The sequence below is a fragment of the Callithrix jacchus genome, chromosome 5 (assembly GCF_049354715.1).
Source record: "Callithrix jacchus isolate 240 chromosome 5, calJac240_pri, whole genome shotgun sequence".
Lineage (NCBI taxonomy): Eukaryota > Metazoa > Chordata > Mammalia > Primates > Cebidae > Callithrix > Callithrix jacchus.
Window position 1 is genome coordinate 82,214,529 of NC_133506.1, and position 23,344 is coordinate 82,237,872.

Here is a 23,344-nt window from a genome sequence, read left to right on the forward strand (position 1 = left end):
TTACGTATTTGTCATGAGGGTTAAATGAGATTACACATGTCAAATGCCTTGTAAACAGTAGAATTTTATACAAATATAAAGTTTTGCACCTTCAAAGCTATCATTCCAATGAGACACTTATTCAATAAACAAATAATCTTAAAAATATCTTTAACATGTACAAATATATTTACAACATAATCTGCTGATTAAGACTTCAACAAAGTTTATAGAACCTACAACAGAATTTACAGATGCCTACAACAGTATGTAGATTGGTTTAGTTTAGTTACATCTATTGCTTTAAGAAATACCATTAATACAAATGCATAATTTACAATATCCCCATTATAGCAAGAAAAAAATAGATTCAGAAAATAAAATGTCTTTTTAGGCATTTATTATGCCAAGTATATAAATGATTATTCCCATTATCACATGAGAATAATGCTCTTTAGGTAAAAGATACATTTATTAGCTCAAGGTCCACTGAAGAGTTTTCTATCTAGCTATCCTTTCTGAAAACAAATAGAACAGCAGCAATCTCTGGGTATTCCTTAAACAAACTACGATGATTCCATTTATATTAACTGGGCCTTAAGTAAATGACTTCTTACAGACAAAAATAAAATTTTAGAAAGTAGTTATCATTGGCCTTAATTGTTTTCGCTTGCTTGCATATGTCTAAGAAATTTCCCCATGAAGTACATATTAAAAACTAATAATTATTTCTAACTTATACATAAGCCAAAGTGCTCACTCTTAACCATGGAAGCAAAACTTACTTTTGAAAATAATCTAAAGAAATAATATGTAAACACATAGAGCTTTCGGACAGACTAAACACATCCTTCTGTGTTCTGTGGATCAAAATACAAAGGTCTCTCTTACCTACGTAAATGAACACTTTCACTAACTTGGGATATATTGATACTACATAGCCATGTGCATACCTACACCACAGAACAAATCTTGACAACGTTTCTAGAGTCAACATAATACTTTCTAGCCCCAATTGCTAGAAAGGATATAAAAGCTTAATAAGAAAACTACTTTTTCTTTTTATAAATAAAGTTTTTAAGTGGAAAAACAAAGCCAACACTCCTTGTTGCAACATGGACTCAGCTCTAAAAGGTTCAGAGTCAAGAATCTCTTCAGTTGTTCCCCAATGTAACAAAGCGCATAATCTTTCTCTCTTCAGAAAGTCTGATCACCTCCAGTGTTCTGCAAAAGACAAAAACTCCTTAATATCAAAGTGATTTCACTTCACACATCATGGACTTCAAGGCCTACGCCTAGGAAAACATTCTATATTTCTAAGCAGAGCATGGCCTTACATACACCCAATCACCTTAAAAAGTAGACATGCTACAGAAGTAAATCCATGGATACCATCATCTACCCAGCTGTCTAATTAGTCCCATTTGAGCAGATGCCAGGTACCATGTAAGATACTAACCCTATCCATGCTACGTCAGGCTTAAGGCTTAATTTCACCTGTATTCCATGTCCCTCCACACCTTCAGAAACACTGAAAATTCTAAGGGAAAAAACCTAATAAGCACATACATGCAAGTTACCCTAAGGTGGACTACAGTAAAGATATACTGGGCCATGCAAAAATCCTTCAGAATGAGATGACATGTCCCTACACAAATACTCATTTTCTCTACTTTTCATCTTCTGTAAGAGAAACTGTATGGTAAAATAAAAAGAGCAATACATTTTGAGTAGAGAGAGCTGGGTTCAAGATCTAGCTTTGTATCACTTATTAGCTGTATGATCTTAAGTAAATCATTTAATTTCTTAGGGCTTTAGTTATCTAAAATGTAAACCCTGGACCAGCGCCCTCGGTACCACGTGAAAACTTAGGAGAAATGCAAATTATGAGACCCCACCCCCAGATCCACTGAATAAGCAGCCTGGGGGCAGAACCCAGCAATCTTGTGCCCTCTAGGTGATTCTCATCTATGTTCGAGTTTGAGAATCCCTGTCCCATATAACATATAACATCACTTCCCCAACCTACTGTACTAACCAAATGCAAGGTATTACTCATATAAAGACATACTCATTTTTCCCAAGAGATTTAACCAACGATTATTTGTCTATGATTACTACTTATCCTCCTGAAAACCCTGACATGGGGGTATTATAGTAAAACCTTTTATGTTCTAGGGGGAAAGAAAAATCAACTGCTCTCCCTAAAACCATACAACATACACTCTTCAAGGACATTCACTTAAAGCTCCCACAGTTAATGAAAAACAAATGAACCTAAAGTAATTTTTTAAAAACAAGTTACTATCAATGATAGTTTATCTTTCCTGGCTTTAAAAATAATTTTAGGATACTGACAACACACTTCCAGAATGTCTTCAACACCTCCAAAGAGCAATTCAAACATATTTATCTTACATTTAAATAAGCATATGCCTTAAAAAAAAAAACTTCTGTTAAGGAGCATTTCATAAAAATTAAACTATAAAAGTTAAAAATCACTACATTAGTCACTGATAACATCCAGAAAACACTTACTTGTCTTAAAAACTGCTTTCCAAGATATGAAGTAGCCATGCTGGTTAAATTCTTTCTGCTGCCCACCTGACACCTGATGTAACCATACAGGTTGGCACCCTGTAGCACCACACCCATGATAACCACCGCCTGGGACAAGGGAAAAAAATTATCAATGATTACTGGCCTGAAATTGACCTTTCTCTGTGCCATAAATGAGACAAGGCAGATTGTCATGAGAAAGAGGAAACAGGAAGCTCTGCAAAGTCACCATTGTGCCAGTGAGACTCTTCCAGAGACAGCTGCCAGAACAAACCCATCTGGATAGACACTCTGTACAAGGCCCAAGTCGTTCACACAGCTAGTATTTACTCAACACAACTGCTGTATGTGCCAGGCACCATGCTAGCCACTGGGGATGCAGTGAAGGGGGAGCCTTCTTGCTCTGTTTCCCATTGGTCTGTGAGTAAAGTTAGGGAAAGTAAATGACTCAGGGAAGGCTCAAATGTTCATTATTCCTGTAAGAATCACAAAAGAACAGTAAAGAGGCAGATCAAGTTCAGTAAACTGAGAGCAGGTAGAGGTGAATCTCTGCTCTATGTGACAACTGGCTTCTGGTAAAGTAGACACAACGCCCTAAGGCAGCAATCAACAGATGCCTGCCTTTGGTGAGGAGGGAGACAGACAGCTCCGAGGGGAACTGTACTTTGGCAGAGCTGTTTGTTCCTGTGAGTTTCTTTTTCTCACCTATGGTGATCTCACTAGGATCAATGAGAAGTGAGAAAAAGAAACTCAAAAACACACTCTTTAAAAATTTGTAATTAATCTTCATTAGAAAAATTAATTAAGACAATGTGAGGAATTCCCAAGGTTAAAAATTAGAATACAGTGATCAGCCAAGTTCTTCTGTAAAGGGCCAAATCATAAATATTTTAGACCATATGGTCTCTGTTGCAATTACTCAACTCTGCTGTTCTAATACAAAGGCAGCCATAGATAATATATAAAAAAAATGGGCAAGGCTGTTTTTCAATAACAATTTACAAAAGCAAGTGTCAGGCTGGATTTGGCCTGCAGGCCACAGTTTGCCAACCCTTGTTCTGGAATAAACAGCTCATCGGACCTTCTACTCTTTTATATCTATGATAAGCAAAACAGCTAAACAAAATGTCTTTTTCCAATCTAGATTTATTCTCCTTACCCTTAACAAGATATAGTTAATTGTTTAATTAATGGATTTAAATGTTCAATTAATGAACAGGTTCATATTCCTAGTAAAAGAAGAGGAGGTGGTACTTTCTGTTCTAAACTTACGTTTCATGGAATTAAATGTGTTGGTTTAATAAGAGGATGCCAGTTACCTAAGTGAACAGAAAACTGTGTCTTTATTTGAATAAATTTCCTTTTAATTTCCCATGCTTCTCAAACAGGGGCACTACTGGGTATATATATATATCAACATGCCAGGGTGCACCTGAATTCACAGACCAAGGAACCTAAAGATAAGAACTCAAAAAGCTTGAGGGTGAGATAACAGGAGATAAAAATGGAGCTGGCAGTTTACTCAATGGCAACAAATTTTAACAGCTGTAAGTTAAACTTCTGGTTTAAGATGGTGCGGTGAAGTCTGACATGAAGATCTCCCTCCCTGAAGGTATAAACAGCAAACAGTGTTTTTAAAAATGCAAACAAACTAATACAAACAAACATAAAAAAGGGCTAGTGGCCAAAGAAAGAGCCAGCTTGGAACAATCCTAAACAGTTCCAAGCTCTCCAAAGAAGCTCTATGGAAAATTACACTAATTACCATCCCCAGCAACTTATAAAGAAGCAAAAAAATGCAGAGGAAAAAAATGCAGAAATAGTCATGATAGCAGAAACTTCTCCCAACTAACAATGACCCAAAAAGGCAGGAATCTCTCTGCAGCTGGCCACAGTGGTACCACCAGGTGAGAAAAAGGCAGGAGAGGAAGCATAGAAGGACCAAAAATCATGAGCGCTGATCATCTTAAGAGAAGTGAGGAGGTGGGAGACTCATGGAAAGCCTGAGTGAAGCCCCTTCCTGTCCTGTGGTCTTAACCCATTTACACTGTAGGTTGCAATTTTTTGAGTAAAAAAATCAGACCTTGCTAATGACCTTGAGCAGGATATAAATAACTCCCACATGCCTAGCGTTCCAATAATGGAACCCTAGGCATAAGTAGGTTAACACAGGATCAAACTGGCTTTCACATAACCTCTCCCTGTTTTCTTTTAAGGAAGAAGAAACACTACTAGAAAAAAATGGGGCTGACTCTCCTGGATGGATGCTAAAGCTTCAAGGTCTCACAAACAATTCAAAGCAGAAAGGGAGAACCAGAAGGGAGTGCACAGCCAACCAGGAGATAAGAGCTCCCCTAAGGAAGAGAGAACGCAAAACCCAGGCAGCCCAGCAAAGAGCCAGAACCTGGCCAAGTTCTCCACCTTGCACCTCACGCCCGTGTCTTCAGGCCACCGATCCCAGCACTGCACCTCCAGCTCAAAGCAGCAGCCACATGCTTCAGACATCAGGGGAAGGTGGTCAAGGAAGATTCACCAACACTAAACCAGCAGAAAGAGAAGGGCTGGACAGGGCTGTCACCATAAGGATGAGCAAAATGGATTAAGGAAAAAGGGAAGTGCATTTATACAAAACTATAGCAAAAAAAGAAAAAAAGCAGCATAGTATCCAGAAGACAGGTGAAGAATCTACTCTGAAAGAAAAAAAAAACCCGCCAAAATAAAAGCATTCCTGGGAATATTTCACCCTACAGAGGAACCTAAAGATAAGAACTCAAAAACCTTGAGGGTGAGATAACAGGAGTGGAAATGGAGCTGGCAGAGCTAAGAAAATACAGAGAGAAGCTTTAGCTTCTCTAAATATTTCCTAAATAGTTGTTGTTCTCTCCTCTGCACTCTCTACCCCATTGCTTTGTATCATTAACTAACATCCCCTACCGTACTTTTTACTATCTACCTTCCACTAAAACATAAGCTCTACTGGAGCAGTCATCTTGCTTACCTGTCTCCTAACTTATCCCCCTGTGTCCCCAGACAGCTCTGATACAACGGTGAACTCTTAAAAATAATTGCTGAATAAATAAGGAAAAGACGAATGATTAAAGCAACAAGAAAATAGATGAGAAAAGATAAAAATGATCCAACATAGACATAACTGGTACCTCAGAATTAAAGGTCAAAAAATAGAACATAAATAAATGCAAAGATTTAACAGAAAACAATTTTCCTGATTCCAAGCAAAACTTCAGTATGTTTGTCAGAAAGGCACACAGGCCCCAGAAAACTTAATACGGAAAGATAAATACAGATACATCCATGTTATATTTTTAAATGTCACAAACTAAAAAACAAAACCTTACGGGGAGAGATTACAACTGTTAAGTAAGCCTGGCTTCAGACTTCTCCAAAATATTTAATACAAGAAAACGATGGAATAGTGTCTTCCACAAAGAAATAAACTGTGACCCAAGAATATTAATCCAGCCAAGTCATCATTCAGGAACAGTCCATAGGCTCACATGTTTAAACATGAGTCAAAAGAAAATAATGCGTACATGTTCTTTTACAAAATATCACCCAACAGTGAAATGTAGCCAAACAATAGGTAAAAGGAGAAGCTGCAGTAAGATTTGCAATAGGCAATGAATCGACTTTAAAAAAAAAAAAAAAAAACAGATCAAGGACTGAACAACCAGTAAGAAATGTTTTCGAAAGATAAATATTATGAACTTGACAACACAAAAATAATATTGGAACAAACAAGAAAGAAAGAAACTCACAGGAAGGAATATGAGTGTTTATTTTCTTTCCCTTCTAAACAGTCTATTAAGTCATTAAACAAGCTTAAGTACATTAACTAATGTTACAAAGAAAACCACTAGAAGGACTAAAGTAAGACTATAAGAAGCAAAAATCTAGAGGTAGGAGCAGGGAGAAGTTAAAGAAAGCATATGAGTATAAACTTCCCCATTTTCCAGAGCAGGAAATCCATAAATATTGAAATGAATTTCCAAATTCAACAAAGAGGGTAATGATATAAACATATAAAGTATGTACTAGAGGTAACTACTAGAACTGAAAGACAATAAGCTTCCAAATCCAAAAAAGGAAAGTATGAATATATGAGCACACGCAAGAAAAAAAGAACCTATATCGCAAAATAGGAATAAGAAAATACTACAAATTAGGAGGAAAAACATAATTAAGGCTAAAATATATCTGATATCAATAAGTATTGTGTGATATCAGATATAAAATAAGAAAAATAATGTAAGCTATAAGAAAGAATAAGACTCACAAATTGGTCAAGTGCAAAACTATTTTCCAAAGACGGCAGCAACAAGTCTCCTCTTCTACACAGTCTTCTAGCACCTTCTTACTCCTTAGCAAGAGTAGAGCCTAATTCCCATTTCCGTGAATGTGGGTAGGCAGCAGAAGTGATGCCACGACATCTTAGGCTAGATTGTAAAAGCTTGTGAGCTGTAACACTCCTCAAGTGGAGTCCTGGGCCTCCATGTAAGCAGTCCCACCAACATGAGGCCACCATGCCATGAGGAAGCCCAAACTGAGGCACATGGAAAAACATGTGGAGAGGCCATAAAACCTCACGAAGTAAAGATGCCTCACAACCCCCAATCATTCCAACTACTGTCTGACTACAGCTACTCAGACAGTAGTTGTAAGACTGCTGAAAAGACCACTAATATCCTAGAAAACTGGTGGGAAGGAGTCTTTCATACAATCTCTTCTCCAGTACTACAGACAAAGGTAGTGTTGGGAAGCAAAACTTAGGAATTACATGATGAAGCTGCCTATTCAAGATCGGTCCCTAATGATAGGACTAGGCTGTTGCTTCCTATGATTACCATCAGACATCTTAATGGATTATTTGAAAGTTTCTACATTGATACTCACCAACCACTTTATTCTGAAGGAGAAGAGGGCACTAAAGGCAAATATCACCCACAGCACTGGACAGGTGATAAGTCCCAACCAAAAGATTCTTGATTCAGCCTCTGACATAGTTTTCTTCTCTTGAGAGGACTCCTATAAAAGAACACAAATTCAATGATCATGTTGTGAGATTTAGCAATAAAAAGTTCAACATGTTTAATAAAAGACATATTACCCACAAGTTCAAATCTTAATACAGACAGCCCAAGTCCTAAGTTAGAACCCCCCAAAAAAATCACTCTATCACTCTTGTAACTTTAGAAACTGATTTATATTAACTCAAGAATTTTGCATTTTCAGGGCAGGATAGACAGTTTACCACAACTCATGACAGTAAAGAGTGGGCTCTGATAGGCTTCTATTCCATTCTTCTTGCACTTGTACTATTTATTTATAAGGAAGCTCTAAATGATACCTTTCTGACTAAAGATCAAGGAAATCACGGTTACAATTATTCTAGAGACTAAAAGGTCAAATTAGGGTCCAGAGGAAAAGAAAATGGAATCAAGGGATACTGAACAATTATCAAAATGTCTTAGCAATACCCAGGAATTTAAAAGGTGGTAAGCTGTTTCCAAGGTAGATTCTATAATATAAAAGAATATAGACTCACTGAACACAGTACCACTTTCTTAGAATTACTTGTCAATGCCCTTGGTGTACTATCGCCAGGAATTTTGTCCTCTGCTTCCAAAACTTATTTCCAAGAGGAAAGTGAATATTTACTATAGTGTAGCAGGCTAACCCAAAGCAGACACGGGACCCCCCAGAGCTCCTGAAGGCAGCAGCTTAAAGAATAGGGTGCTCCAACCAGATTTACTATCCAATTGCACTCCTCCTCCTCCTACTCCTCCTCCTCCCCCTCCTCCTCCCCCTCCTCCTCCTCCTCCTCCTCCTCTGCCCAGAAATAAAAGACAGCCATCGGAGCAAAGACAGAATAAGATGTTGAAAGCAGTTACCTGCTGAGCATAGAGGGACACATGGAGATACCCACCAAGACAACAAAGAGATCTTTTATCAGCAATCCCTGACAGGCAGGTTAGCACACTGTATAAACTGTGACCCAGTATCTTCCTTCAAAAGATTCTATTCTGTATATTGCTTGTTTCTGGGCTGAACTAGACAGAAAAATGCATTAAATTCTACAAGGCCATCTCATTTAGTACTGACATGCTAAGTGATTTGGTACAGTGTTTTTAATTCTGAATAATTTATCCTCCAATATTGAAATATAATCTACAAATAATTTAGCTGATAACACTGATTAAAACAAAAAAGGCAGTTTACCTTTCTAGATTCAAACACCCAATGGCTCTTTCCATCTTCATCAATGTGATTCCACCAACGTAGGCCAACCATTAGTCTACCTGTGACATTCTGGTGAAGATTAATATAAACAGGTACATTTTAAAAGCATTATTTAAAGATCTATCGTAAGCTCATATCTTAGTCTAACATTTCGCAAATAAAAGCCTTCAGCTTTCCTCCATAATATCCAGTTAGCAAAGACTACTATGTATCAGGCCTGGCTAAACGATTAAGTAAAACGGTAATGGCAGGATTAGCAGTGGGGTAGAGGTAACAAAGCAAGCAATAAGTCCACCCATAAACATTACCCCTTCTCAATGGCCGGGTGCGGTGGCTCACACCTGTAATCCCAGCATTTTGGAAGGCTGTGGCAGGTGGATCACAAGGTTAGGAGTTCAAGACCAGCCTGGCCAAGATGGTGAAACATCATTCTCTAGTAAAATAGACAAAAATTAGCCAGGCATGGTGGCAGGCGCCTGTAATCCCAGCTACTCAGGAGGCTGAGGCAGAGAATCACTGGAACCCAGGAGGCGGAAGTTGCAGTGAGCCGACATGGCACCACTGCACTCCAGCTTGGATGAAGAATCAAGACTTTGTCTCAAAACCAACCAACCAACAAACAAACATACATTACCCCTTCTCTTTTTCCTCATGAACAATTTGCCCTTTCTCCAGTTCCCTAATTTTACCTAAACCCCTTGCTATTTGATTACTGTGACCTACCTTATATCCTGACTGTAGCTACATATATTTCGTGACTCCATATCCCTAAAAATGGTTATAGGCACTGGCCTTCAGTCTCTCAAGTGTACCAAGCTCTTTTCTTACTTACTAACATAACAAATTACTTTGATAGCTTTCCTAGTGTGTATTTACTCAACAAATATTAACTGAGCATCTACTATGTGCTGGTATTAAAGCAGTGACTAACAGATGCCATCTCTTTCCTCAGGGAAAGAGACAAAGACAGGCAGACAATCAATGCACAAATGCACCACTATTAACTGAAGTAAGTGCTGCAAGGGAAAAGTGTGGGATGCTTGAAGAGCATAACAGTGAAATTTAATCTAGTCTGGGTGTCAGCAAATGACTCCATGAAGAATCAACATTTGGAATGAAATTTAAAGGATAAATAGGAGTCAACAGTACTGGGGATGTTTAATTAATCACGTTCACTGACAGATTCAGTGGTTCTGTGAACTTTGATGGGAAAAAAATGTTATCTTCATTTTCATTAACCTCTGGCTGAAATTTAGCATACCTTTAAATTATGAATGTAGACAACAAACTATGAATGTAGGCAAAATTAAAAATACCCCAATGCAATTTTTTCATTTTGTACTATACTTGCTGCGATTATCTCAAAATATTGCTTATGCGCACCACTTCTTTGAAAGTAGTTATTAAACCTGCCACTAGATCTTATCATTAACACATTCACAAAGCATAGTAGTCCTCCCTTACCTACAGGGGATACATTCCAAGACCCCCAGCGGACACCTAAAATTGTGCATAATACCAAACCTTATATATATATATGCTCTATTTTTTCTTATACATACTTACCTAAGATAAAGTTTAATTTACAAATAAGGCACAGTAAGAGATTAACAAGAACTAAAAATAGAACAACTGTAACAACATACTCTAATAAAAGTTACATGAATGTAGTTTTCTCTCACGATATCTTAGTGTATGTAGTGTAGTGTACTGCAGTAACTGAAACTGCAGAAAGTGAAACCTCAGATAATGGGGGGACTACTACACACATAACTCAATCAGAAATGTACCTTTTTAATAATTTTAAGTTATAGTCCAATATAAGTACTTACTTTGTAATCGTGTATTTTATGTATGTGAAAACATTATTCGTGAGACTATGAAAGGGGCCCATGCATTAAAAGATTAGGAATACTTGTATTAATGTGATATGGGAGCAAGAAGAGCATTCCAGGTAGAGCAGCAGGCAATGAAGCCCTAATGAAGAAAGTACAATCTACGGATTTATGGGAGTTGGTAATTGGAAATGGAGTAGGAAGGAGGCAACTGATCCATTTCTGGTTTGCTCAAGTAAAAAAATAGTGATTCTAGGCCCTGTGAAAGGGAACACTTAAAGAAGAGCTTCTGGGGAATGGAAGATGACAACTAGTATTTTACACGTTAAGATATGAAATGCCTGGCCAGGTGCAGTGGCTTACTTGGATTTGAGACCAGCCTGGCCAACACAGTGAAACCCATCTCTACTAAATATACAAAAATTAGCTGGACATGGTAGCGTGTGCCTGTAGTCTCAGCTACTTGGGAGATTGAGGCAGGAGAATCACTTGAACCCAGGAGGTGGAGGTTGCAGTGAGCCAAGATGGCGCCACTGCATTCCAGCATGGGCAACAGAGTAAGATTTCATCTCAAAAAAAAAAAAAAAGCCAGGCACGGTGGATCACACCTGTAATCCCAACACTTTGGGAGGCCCAGGCGGGTGGATCACAAGGTCAAGAGATCGAGACCATCCTGGCCAACATGGTGAAACCTCGTCTCTACTAAAAATACAAAATTAGCCAGGCATGGTGGCACTCGCCTGTGGTCCCAGCTACTTGGGAGGCTGAGGCGGAAGAATCACTTGAACCCGGGAAGCAGAGGTTGCAGTGAGCCAAGATTGCACCACTGCACTCCAGCCTGGCAACAAAACAAGACTCCGTCTGAAAAAAAAAAAAAAAAAAAAAAAAAAAATTTGAGATGCGTTCAAGACAGCCACATAAAAATATCAAGAAGACACATGAAGAGGTCTTGAGTTGTGAGGACAAATCTGGATGGAGATACGGATCTGGGAGGCAACACAGTTTACACATCAGCAATCGAAACAAGCAGCACAGATGGCACCCCTTAGGAAAGGAACACAGGAGAAGAAAAGGAGGAGTCTTATGAGACCGAAATTCCTGTAAGAGAGATTCTAATTAAAAGCTAAGTAAAAAAGAAAAAAAAAGAGCGGGCAAGGGACCTAAACCAGAGTTCTCTTCTACAGGTATTTCCAAAGAATGCTCTCAGAATACTTTCAAACTCTTCTATGTTCCCATTTTCCAACTATTTATTTCCTGTTTTTATCTTGATTAGTTTGTTTTCCTAATTTCTCAGGCTTACTGCTTGTTTTTGAAACTTCTGGACTCAAGTAAGTCCATTATTTTCACTCTTTGTCTAAGACAAAAGCCTTTAGTCTATGATTTTCCCCTGAATTCAGTTTTTGACATATTCAGAAAGCTTGACTGTAAATGATCACCACCACTAAGGTATAAATAACCTATATTTGCAGTTTTTGCTTCCTTTTAAACACAAGATACATAGTAGTTAGCTTTTTAAAAAGAATTCCAATTTTGACAACCGCTTTCTATTTATTTCTAGTTTTGTTTCATTGGACTAGAAAATCTAGACACTTTGAGCAATTTTATTTGGATTTTCTTCACACTAGTCAATTTTAACAAGAAAGTATTCTCTCTGTACATACACAGTTCCAAATACTGCTATGAAACTGATGTTGCTAATTATTTCATTCAGATTCTTCAGACCTTATTTATTTTTTGGCAATTTGGTTTGTTAAAGATAGTAGTTTGTTAGATTTATCAGAATGCTTTTCTATCTTCTAATATTCCTAACTTTTTTTTATTACACATAGTTCGATATAGTTTTATTCTGTGAGTGATCTTCACTGTGATTCATAAAATGATCTGTTTTTGTTCCACTTAGTGCTTTCTTATTCTGATTCCTATCTCATCTGATAATAATCTCTTGCCAGGTTTCTTTTTGTTTGAATTGATCTGATGTTATCTTTGCCATATTTTATTTTTTCTAATGTCATTAATTTGGTTAGATCTTTTGTTTGGACTTCGATTTCTGGCCCAATCTTAGTATTCTTGTCTTTAAAAGCGTGGTTTAATCAAATTATATTTACTATTATTTGCTATTACTTACATCACCTGATAAATGTGCTTTCTGATATTTAAGCTTCCTTGACACTTGCTTTGTTTTCCTCTTTTGCTATATGAACTGTTTTACTTGCTCCATCTTCTCCATGGTTGCAGAAGATACATAACTTGTTTTAAATTTTACTAATAGTTGTCATTAAGTTTTTTAAAACATTATTTAACCTTTTTGACTCAATTTGTCAGAGTGAAGAATAAAATAAAAACCGATATAAGCTGTAGCATTTAATCACACCTTTAAATAATTTTCCCTTCTCTACCTCTTCTTTATCTTCATTACCACCAGCTAGGGTAAGCCTATCCAACCTGCCGTCCATAGACCTCATGCTGCCCAGGACGACTTCGAATGCGGTCCAACAGAAACTCGTAAACTTTCTCAAAACATTATGAGATTTTTTTTGTGATTTTGGTTTTTGTTGTTGTTGTTTTAGCTCATCAACTAATGTTAGTGTATTTTATGTGTGGCCCAAGACAATTCTTTCTTCCACTGTGGCCTAGGGAAGCCAAAATACTGGACACCTAGGGGTTTAGATAAAGACTGCTTGTTTTTTTAGTAAGTACACTGAGATTTATGACAATGATGACACATCTCTATTTTAACTGTTTTAGAACCCTTCTTATCCCCTTTCCCAAGTCCACTTAATAATTTCCTTATTCTTGACTTCTTAATTTTGCTTCCTTATCTCCATTGTTTGGCTATCTATAAGTAAACTGTGCCAATGACAAAAGGATGCCATTTTTTAGGCCCTTGTTTAAATAAATAAATAAATACCTTATAAAAAAATAAACCATTTTGATCACATTTTTTGAAACTCTAAACCCAGAAAAATTTTAAGTTTAGCAATTACCAGGAAGAACTGACTAGAAAGCATGTTCTATTTAGCTGAACAGAAACTGTATGAACGACAAAAAGAAACGTCTATCAAAATGAAACTGTGACTAGTATGTACTAAATACTTTAGACTTTAGAGCAGAAATAAATACTTTATACTTTAGAGCATAAAGTAACAAAAGTTTTGTTTTGATAGACGTTAAGAAACACTGCCCTAAAGCATCCATAGAAGCCTTTGCAAAAGGTAGGTATTTTTCAGGTATTTGCAGACAAACTATTCTGGAGCCTCATCTAGAAATCCTATACAGCAAACCTACAGGTAAGCCTGAAGGAAACCATGGTATGGATTAGAAGCAACATTGTAGGGTCTGTGGTTGCTAGTCACATTTCTTTATGAGACTTTAAAGCTGAAGTAGGTTAGAAAACGGCACAGAAAAATCAGCGGCACAGTAACCTCTATGTCTCACCTTGTGTTGTCAAAGGGAAAAAATGAAAAAATAATAATAACAATCTACATGTGATTTGATATATCTAGCACTTTAACAAAGATGAGGTTTGAAGTAACAAAAGATTAACATTAATGCAAAATACTCTCATTTTTTACTATTTATACATCATTTTCATAATAAATATCATTTTAAAATAAAAACAATCAAAATTACCTTCACTGCCCAAAAGTCACATGACAGCAACAAGATAATTGTCACCATACAGGCAATAAAGCTGCTGCTGAGAAACTCACAGAGAAGATAGACGACGACTGCACTGACTCGAAAGAATAAGTGGAAAAAGGATGCTACTGGATGTCTGAAAACCAAAACACAATGAAAGAAATGCAATTACATTTTACTACAGGTACTAGCAAACGCAGAGAAAAATCTTTAGCCATGGTGTAACTGTGAAGAGCTTTGTCAAAATAAAAGGAGCAAGCAAACCTCCTACCTCTCTTTTTCTTATGTCCCACTATTTGACTAGGCCCTAGTGTCACAGAAAATACAAAACGCACACACGACTTTAACGCCTCGTTGAATATAAAGTTTCACAAAATATATAAAAAAGACTTTACCTCGCTTGGAGAAATAAGGAAAGTGTATCTTAGAATTTGAATCCTATTTTCAAATCACGCCAATCAGTAGCCCTCAGAAATCACTTCAGACATTAAGAAAAAGTTTTCATCAGCTACAGTTTGTTGCTTGTTTTTTAATAACTTTTTGGAGATACAATTCACATATCATACAATTTACTTATTTAAGGTAAACAATCTAATGGTTTGTAGTACATTCGCAGAGTTGTAAAACCATCAGTCCAATCAACTTTACAACTTCATTACCCCAGAAAGAATATTTGTATCCACTGGCAGTCATTTCCCATTTACCTTCAAATCCCTCAGCTTCTAGCAACAGCTAATCTCTTTTGTCTCTACACATTTGCCTTTCTGGACATTTCATATAAATGAAATCATACAATACATGGTCGGTTGTGACTGGCATGAAAGATGAAAGAAAAGTGACAGACAGCATCGTAGCAAAGTTCAGGTATAACTAGCTTTCAATAAGTGAATTTATTTACAGAGAATTAAATTTAGAATAGAAATGTTAAATAATATTGAAATGTACACAACAAATCAAAATGTAATGTATCTATAGAAACTATATAAAGAAATGGTACATTCTTGGAAAACGGCACAGAATTAAAAACACAGGTGTTCAAATATCTGGATTTGCTGATTTTAAAACTCAGTATTAAGTAACACTCCATATGCCAATTATTCCCAAAACATCTGAAATGTCATCTTCGTCTTACACAAAATGTCAAACTAGCAATGTGCAGTATCCAAAACACATCAAAACAACTCTGCCTTGACTCCCATCAGTTAGCACCGACATACATACAGAACAGCACTGGACACTAACACAGCTCATGCAACTTCTCCTCCTACCTGATTTTGGATTTTCTTGGTCTATTAGTTGTCTCCTCTTCCACATCAAACAGTGAAACATCTTCAGTGTCACCATTACTATCCTAATAAGAAAAGTCAATGTTCAAGAAGCAAAAGGAAATTCAATGTTTACATGGCTACTGCGTACAAAGCTGCGTACTCATCAAAACAGAAGAAAAAATAATGACATAGTCACAGCATCAGAATTTCAAAATTTAGAAAAAGGACACATGCAGATCCTCAAAAACACCAGGGAATAATCCACGTCTCTGCTGATCCATCCCTGCCCCTGGGCTGTACCCTCCAAGAAAACTGTGGGGTGCAGACGATGGTCCTACAAACTTACTCCTATCCTCACGTGTTCTCTCCCAAGTCACAGAGCAAGTCAAGGCTACTGGGGATAATCTCAAGGTTGTGGCTCCTTCACAAAATCATCTGACTGCAGGCTTAGTTCCATGACCCCTTCTCACAACTCCTCTCTTCTTACCCAAGGCTAAACCAATTATTTGTGCTCAGAATCCCTTCTTTTCCTGCCTCCTCGCTTGGGAACTTGTTTCATCACTTTTCCCTTTATTTACACTTTCTTATCTTCAAGGCTATCTACTGGATCTTTCCTTGTGGTTGTTGTTGAGACAGTTTCACTCGTCACCCAGGTTGGAGCTACCCAGGTTGGAGCGCAGTGGCACAATCTCGACTCACTGCAACCTCTGCCTCCCAGGTTCAAGTGATTCTCCCACCTCAGCCTCCCAAGTAGCTGGGATTATAGGCACATGCCACCATACTCAGCTCATTTTTCTATTTTTAGAAGAGACAGGGTTTTACCATGTTGGCCAGGCTGGTCTCAAATTCCTGACCTCAGGTGATGTGCCTGCAGTTGCCTCCCAAAGTGCTGGGATTACAGGTATGAGCCACCGCCCTCTACTGGATCTTTCTAATCAGCATATAAACTTCTTCAAGGCCACTTATTAGGCAAAAAAAAAAAAAAATTTTTTTAACCCTGATCCTGGCCAGGTATGGTGGCTCACACCTGTAATCCCAACACTTTGGGAGGCTGAGGCTGATGCATCATGAGGTCAGGAGATCAAGACCATCCTGGCCAACATGGTGAAAAATCCCATCTCTACTAAAAATACGAAACTTAGCTGGGTATAGTGGTATGCACCTGTAATCCCAGCTACTCAGGAGTCTGAGGCCAGAGAATCACCTAAACCCAGAAGGCAGAGGCTGCAGTGAGCCGAGATCGCGCCACTGCACTCCAGCCTGGGCGATGGAACAAGACTCTGTCTCGGTGGGGGGGGGGGGGGAACCTGATCCTGAATCTCCTGTTCAATCCTCTGTCTTCCCAAAGCATTGCTTCTTTTTACAACCTTAGGCTTCTAAGAGTGGTTCACACTTCAATTCACTGCAATTCCCCTCAACTACAACAAACCTGCTCCTGTTCCTCTCCTAGTGCCACTCGTCAGCCTCCATCCCTTTATCCCTCTCTATTCCAGTCTCTCCTCTACATTACCCAGAGCAATATTCCCAATATGGAAATCACACCATGTCACTCCATTGCTCAGATTTTTTGATGGCATCCCCAACTATAGGATAAAATTTAGTTCCTTCACATAAAGCATAGAAGATCATAGAATCTAATGCCCCCTATTTGCCTCTGACATTGTCTCCACTGAGCACTGTTGAGCACTGTACCAATACTATTACTACATGATCTCTAAGAAACACGAGGATCTCTCTCCCATCTCCTGCCTTTCACGTTCTCAGAAAATTCTTCCCTTCCCCATGCCCTCTTCAACTCCAGATAAATACCAAATCCTCCTTCAAGTTTTTTAGCTCATATACTCAAACAGCTGAAAAACTGTCTCTGAAATCCCCATGTTCCCACAGCATTAGGACAAATCTCCATTTGAACAATTATCTCAGAGTATTCTTACTGCAGGTCTACCCTCTCCTACCTCCATATAGATTAAGCTGCTGGAGAACCTAAAGGGCAAGGTCTTTTTTTTTTCTTGAGACAGAGTCTTGCTCTTCTTAAACTTCTGACCTCAGGTGATCCACCTGCTTCAGCCTCCCAAAGTGCTGGGATTACAAGTGTGAGCCGCCAGGCGCCAACTGTTCCCACTTGATATATTTGTGACGGTGAACCTCAGTTGAGCCCTTAGTGCTGCCAGGCAGTCATTCTACATCTCCATAGCCCCTTCACCCTCTCATCTTAGGCAACTAATAAAACTCAAATTTTCAACATTTCTTCTCTTATACTCTCTCAGCTGGTAACATTGCTTCTTGTTTCACTAAGAAATGGAACCCATCAGAAGAGAATTTTCACACTGCCTGCCTATTTAATTGTGTGTTTACTCATAGTCTGCCATATATTCTTTTGATAACTGGGCTGTCAGTGCTTCGTTCTTAGGTCTTCCTGTCTACTTGTGTCCTGGTTTCCATCTCCTCTTGCCTACCGCCAGGTATTGTTCCAGTAATTCTTGCATCATCCATTTTTTAATCCTTTTAAAAACATTTGTTCACGTCAACATATAAACATGTTTTAATTTCACCTACATTAAAAAATGAAAACTTGATACCACAAGCCCTTTCACCTGTCACCCCATTCTTTTTCCTTTAAAGATTTGTATTATATAGACTTGTCTCTTAATTCTTCTAGTCTCTCTTGTATTCACTTTAGTCAGCCTTTCCTCCCCTCTCCCAACCATACTGGAACTGCTCTTACTGAAGTCCCTGATGACCTGTTAAAAATACAGTGGTCACTTTTTGGTTCTCATCTTACTTGTGAGCAGCATTTGACACAGATGTTGGATCTTCCTCCTGGAGGCACTTCATTTGCTTTCCAGGACACTACCAACTCCTGGCTCACCTCCCATTTCTTGGCACTTCTTTTGCAGTCCCCAGTGTCTATTCCTTCTACCTCTCTCACCTCTAATTATTAGAATGCCAAGAGTCTGTCTTAGCCATCTTCATCTTCTTAGTTGTTCAGGACAAAAACTTTGGAATCTTCCTTTATTCCTTTTATGTACCTTCTATCTCCCCAATCAACCCATCAGCAAATCCTGGCAGCTCTACCTTAAAATGTATTTGGAATCTATTTTTCATCACCTCCACTGCATCCACCCTAGACTAAGCCATTACTTCTTGGCCTCCTGATTGAAGCAGTTTCCTAATCAGCCTCCTAGCTTCATGCCTTTATTCCTCCTTCCGTGCCCCTCCCCCTCCAGATTTTTACTACAGTAGCTAGAATTTTCTTTTTAACAGGTGAGTCAGAACATGCAGTCTAACAAACACTTACAACACTCCAATGGGTCTCCCTCTCAGTGCTTTTTGGTTTTAAAAATACTAACATCTTAAAATGTCCAAAATCAAACTGCTGATTTTGCCCTGAAATCTTCTGTGTCCATAGTCTTCCCCATCTTAGTAAATTTAACTCCAGGAGTGCAGAGCTATTTGTCTTTTTTTTTTTTTTTTTTAAATCTGTACTACTTACAGCAGTACCAGGCACTTGGTAGGCACTCAGTATTTACTGAATAAACGAGAAGAAACCGGTCATTTAAAGAGCAAGATAAAAGAAGCCTGTTCTAAGTAGTATGAACCATACTTGCAAAAGAACTGGATGGGACCCAAGTTTGGCATGTTTAAGGAACTGAAAAGATGAGCCTGGCTCATCGTAACACTTTGGGAGGCCAAGGCAGGAGAACTGCTTGAGCCCAGAAGTTTGAGACTAGTCTGGGCAACACAGTGAGATCCCATTTCTACAAGAAATTAAAATATTAGTCAGGTATGGTGGCTTGTAGTACTCAGGAGGCTGAGATGGGGAGATGGCTCAGACATGAGAGGTAGAGCCTGCAGTTGTGACCCCCAATTGCTCCACTGCACTCCAGCCTGGGTGAGAGCCAGACCCTGTCTCAAAAAAAAAAAAAGGCCAGTCTGGCAGAAGCTGATGTACTATATAAGTTTCCTATTGCTGCTGCAGCAGCAAATTCCTATATACTGTTATAAAGTTCTGGTGGTCAGATGTCCAGATGAGGTTCAAGGGGTTAAACATCAAGATGTGGGTAGGGGTTCTGGAGAATCGGTTTCCTTCCCTGTTTCTGCTTCTAAACGCCCTTCATATCATCAGCATAGCATATTCAAATCTGTCTCTGATCTCTACTTTGCTTGTTTCATCACCTTCTCTGACCCACCTTCCTTTGTTTCTCTTGTAAGGACCACTGTGATCACATCATCTGGCCAGCCTGGATAATCAGGATAATCTCTGGACCTCAAGATCCTTAATAGCAATTAATCACATTTGTGAAATTATTTTTGCCAGTCCAGGGATTAGAACCTAGACATTTTTGGCAGGGGTAAGGAGGTATTATTCAGCTTACCACAGTTAATGAAAGGTGAGCGGCCTAAGATAAGGTCTTAGAGATTGACAGGGACCAGATCATGATAGTTCATGAGAGTCTGTTTTTTAGTCATAGTGCTGAGGGGTTTCAGTAGGGGAATATGATCTGATGTGAAAATCTCTCCCTATCCACTGGATGGCGATTAGACTGTTGGGATCGAGAGCAGAAGGCCTCAGCTTTTTATTCGTAACATCATACAGTGGATCTCAATCTTGGACATTATAATCACACCTCAGAGCACTTATATCTGAACCCCTGGGAGCAGGACCCAAGTATCAGCTTTTTTTTTTTTTTTTTTAAAGAAAAAGAGCATTCTAATTATAGCCAAAGTTGAGAACCACTAGTCTCATAGATCTGAATCCATTTTACCTTTTCAGCCTTAGCTCAATAGGAGCTTCTCCCATCGGTCACTTACTGCATGGGCTACTTGGCCATTTCTTAGACCAACTTCCTGTATTCCCACCTGTGCCTTTGAAAATATGCCTAATCTAGGGACTAGAGTGAGCAGAGGCCTACATGGACTGGCAGGGCACAGGTGATACACTCTCCTCCAAAAAGCTTCTCCGGTACCCGGTAGTAGGAATGATTTGCTTCTTTCCCTGGCTCCCATTTGCACTTAGATGTCTCAGCCCTGATCACAGTCAGCTGTATATTATAGACTCCTTTGCTTACTCATGCCTTCAACAAATATACCACTTGACTGAATGCCCTGCTAGACACTAGGATTTATTACAATGTAAAGTCAGTCCTGGTCGGGGGTGGTGGCTAACACCTATAATCCCAGAACTTTACGAGGGTGAGGCGAGCAGGTCACTTGAGGTCAGGAGTTTGAAACTAGCCTGGCCAACATAGGGAAACCCTGTCTCTACTAAAAATACAAAAACTAGCCACACTAATTAGCCATGGTGGCACACTCCTGTAATCCCAGCTACTCAGAAGGCAGAGGCACTAGCATCACTTGAACCCAGGAGTTGGAGGTTGCAGTGAGCCAAGATTACACCACTGCACTCCAGCCTGGGCATTGAGAGCTAAACGCTGTCTCAAAATAAGTAAACAAAAATAAAAAGTGGGAACAGTCAGCATGGTCGTGTTTCTCCAGCCTCATCTGGCCTGGGTGCAGGTTCAGATGACAGAAGCACGTGAACCAGAACAACCCCATCTTGAACAGGAGCTGGGTGAAATGAGGCTGAAACGGACAGGGCTGCATTACCGGAGAGTTAAGGCATTCTAAGTCACAGGATGAGACAGGAGGTCGGCACAAGATACAGGTTATAAAGATACTGCTGAAAAAACAGGTTGCAGTAAAGAAGCCAGCCAAAACCCACCGAAACTAACATGGCCAGGAGAATGACCTCTGGTCACCCTTACTACCATACTTCCAACAGCACCATGCCAGTTTACGAATGCCATGGCAACGTCAGGAAGGTACCCTACATAGTCTAAAAATGGGGGGAATGAATAATCCACCCCTTGTTTACCATAGCACCAAGAAATAACCAGAAAAATGGGCAACCAGCATTGCTTTACTTTCTTGATAACCTTGCTTTCACGTTGCACTGTGGACACGCCCTGCATTCTTTCTTGCCTGATCCAAGAACCCTCTTTTGGGGTCTGGATCGCGACCACTTTCCTGTAACACAAAGAGCTGAATTTAACCATCACTGGATTTTCTCCACTCAAGGCATCTCCTCCTAAGTGGTCTTTTCCGACCACAAATCCTACTTGTCCTATCCTCAGACACTTGCTGTTTTATCACCCTTTCTTCGCAATTATCTGAAAATATCTTTAGTTACATAACTTATCGTGTCTCACTGCCCCACCCCAATCCCCTGGAACCCGCGTCCCTAACCTGAAAATACAGGGCAAGAAACCTGACTGTACTGTTCACAGCCCTATCCCTGGGCCCGTGTCTGAGTCACAGTAATCCCTCAGTAAATTATTCGAACGAAAGAAAAAAACACTTAAGGCAATCTAAGTGACAAAACAGTAAGGTTTTCTAGAAGTAAGACATTATTAATTTTACTAGTCTCAGGCTGCCAACACGTGGACTACAATTAACATAAAGGAGAGAATCACCAACAACTTGAGCTTGGTAACAGCAACTGGAGAGCCAGGCTCTGGCGGTGTCGTTGATTCCTACAAATTCGCAGCGCACCCCTGGAGGTCAGGGAGCTAAAAGAGGCCCTCAGGCCGCTCCTCCTCGCCTAAAGGCTGAGAGAAAAGAGACCCCGGCTCGCGCTGGTTAACAATGGGCGTCCTCACAGCCGAAAGCAGTACCTGTTCGGCGGCACACGGATCACGCCTCCTCCAGAGGCCTCAGAGCGCCCAGCCGCCCTCCTCAGAACTACCCACAGCCCTCCACTCCCGCCCGCCCCGCTCCTCCTCGAGTTCGAGTAGCGGGCAGGGGGGGACACGAACTCCAGTCCCACGGAACCTACAGAGCCAGTCCCAGGAGCCGCCAACCTCCCAGCGCGCCGGCAGCCCCTCACCTGCTGCAACATGGCGGCCCTACGCCAGCCCTATTTCCGGGAGCGACGACAGCGCAGCAGGGTACAGGTCCGGGTCGGAACTGACGCGACCCTTCACCAAAGGCCAGGACGGACCACTGTGCCAGCCTCAATCCGGCTTCACGTCCCCTTAGAAGCACGTAGCCAGAGGAGCAACTCCGGGAGCGGGGCGAGCGGTGGCGGAGCCGGTGGGTGGAGCGGGGCGAGCGGTGGCGGAGCTGGTGCGTGGAGCGGAGCGAGAAGCACGGACTCGGCGGAGGCGGAGCCTGGTCCCAGCAGTAATGAAAACCAGCTGTCAAAGGCACCAGGCCCACAGTGGGCTCCAAGTGGAAAGCTTCGTGGCCTGTTTCGGGGAAATGTTTGCTGTCCACCCAATGCAAACTCTCAAGTCGTTCCGCCAGCGTGGAGGCCGTGAATGCAGGGAACGGGGTTTTATTCTATAATTAAATTTTCTTTAAATGTTTTACAAAGACGTACTCCTGCACATTATTACTTTTGTACTTTAAATTGTAAAAGCAACTTTTAAAAATATGCTCTTGCAAAGAAGTAAAACGTTATTAAAGAAAACAAGGCAGAAGGACTCTAGAGTAAGAAACGGACTGGTATTATGGGAGTTATAACCTTAGACTCCAGGAAACTAAGGAATAGGGACCGTGCGCCCTGGGGCTTGGGCGCCTGGGTCCCCTATTGCCAATCATATTACCAATCTTTATGTACTTCTTTCATCGATCGTAAAGTGGGGGTAATAATGCTGTCCTTACAGTGTAAGTAGTAAATGGGAGACGTTATTAAGTCCAGCGGCTCATGCTGTGATTGAAGGCATTCAATTAAGGAAAATTTTACCTGGCTGTTTGCCAGTGCCATTTAAATCCTAATAATGATAGGAGAAAACACACACACAC

General features: G+C 39.8%; 1 protein-coding gene across 2 annotated transcripts; it reads right to left on the reverse strand.

The window, feature by feature from the left end:
• Positions 1-44: 44 nt before the first annotated feature.
• LOC144582588 (Golgi apparatus membrane protein TVP23 homolog B) lies at positions 45-22,641 on the reverse strand. 2 transcript variants are annotated; one of them, XM_078373086.1, is made up of 7 exons: positions 22,425-22,641; positions 15,539-15,621; positions 14,262-14,406; positions 8,776-8,865; positions 7,450-7,581; positions 2,518-2,646; positions 45-1,203 (listed from the first exon to the last, which is right to left on the reverse strand). In XM_078373086.1, exons 1-7 carry the CDS (start codon positions 22,434-22,436, stop codon positions 1,177-1,179), a joined length of 618 nt encoding a protein of 205 aa, XP_078229212.1. In that variant the 5' UTR covers positions 22,437-22,641; the 3' UTR covers positions 45-1,176. The 2 variants fall into 2 exon arrangements, with proteins under 2 accessions (XP_078229212.1, XP_078229211.1); XM_078373085.1 differs by having other exon boundaries at positions 22,374-22,641.
• Positions 22,642-23,344: the final 703 nt, after the last annotated feature.

Coding starts and splice junctions, on each gene's coding strand:
- LOC144582588 (XM_078373085.1), bottom strand. CDS start 22,436: ATGTTGCAGCAGGTGAGGGGCTGCCGGCGCGCTGGGAGGTTGGCGGCT. Junction 15,622..22,373: donor CGGCTCCTGGGACTGGCTCT/GTAGGTTCCGTG, acceptor TTTTCTTATTAG/GATAGTAATGGTGACACTGA. Junction 2,647..7,449: donor CCTTCAGAATAAAGTGGTTG/GTGAGTATCAAT, acceptor CCCTTGTCCCAG/GCGGTGGTTATCATGGGTGT.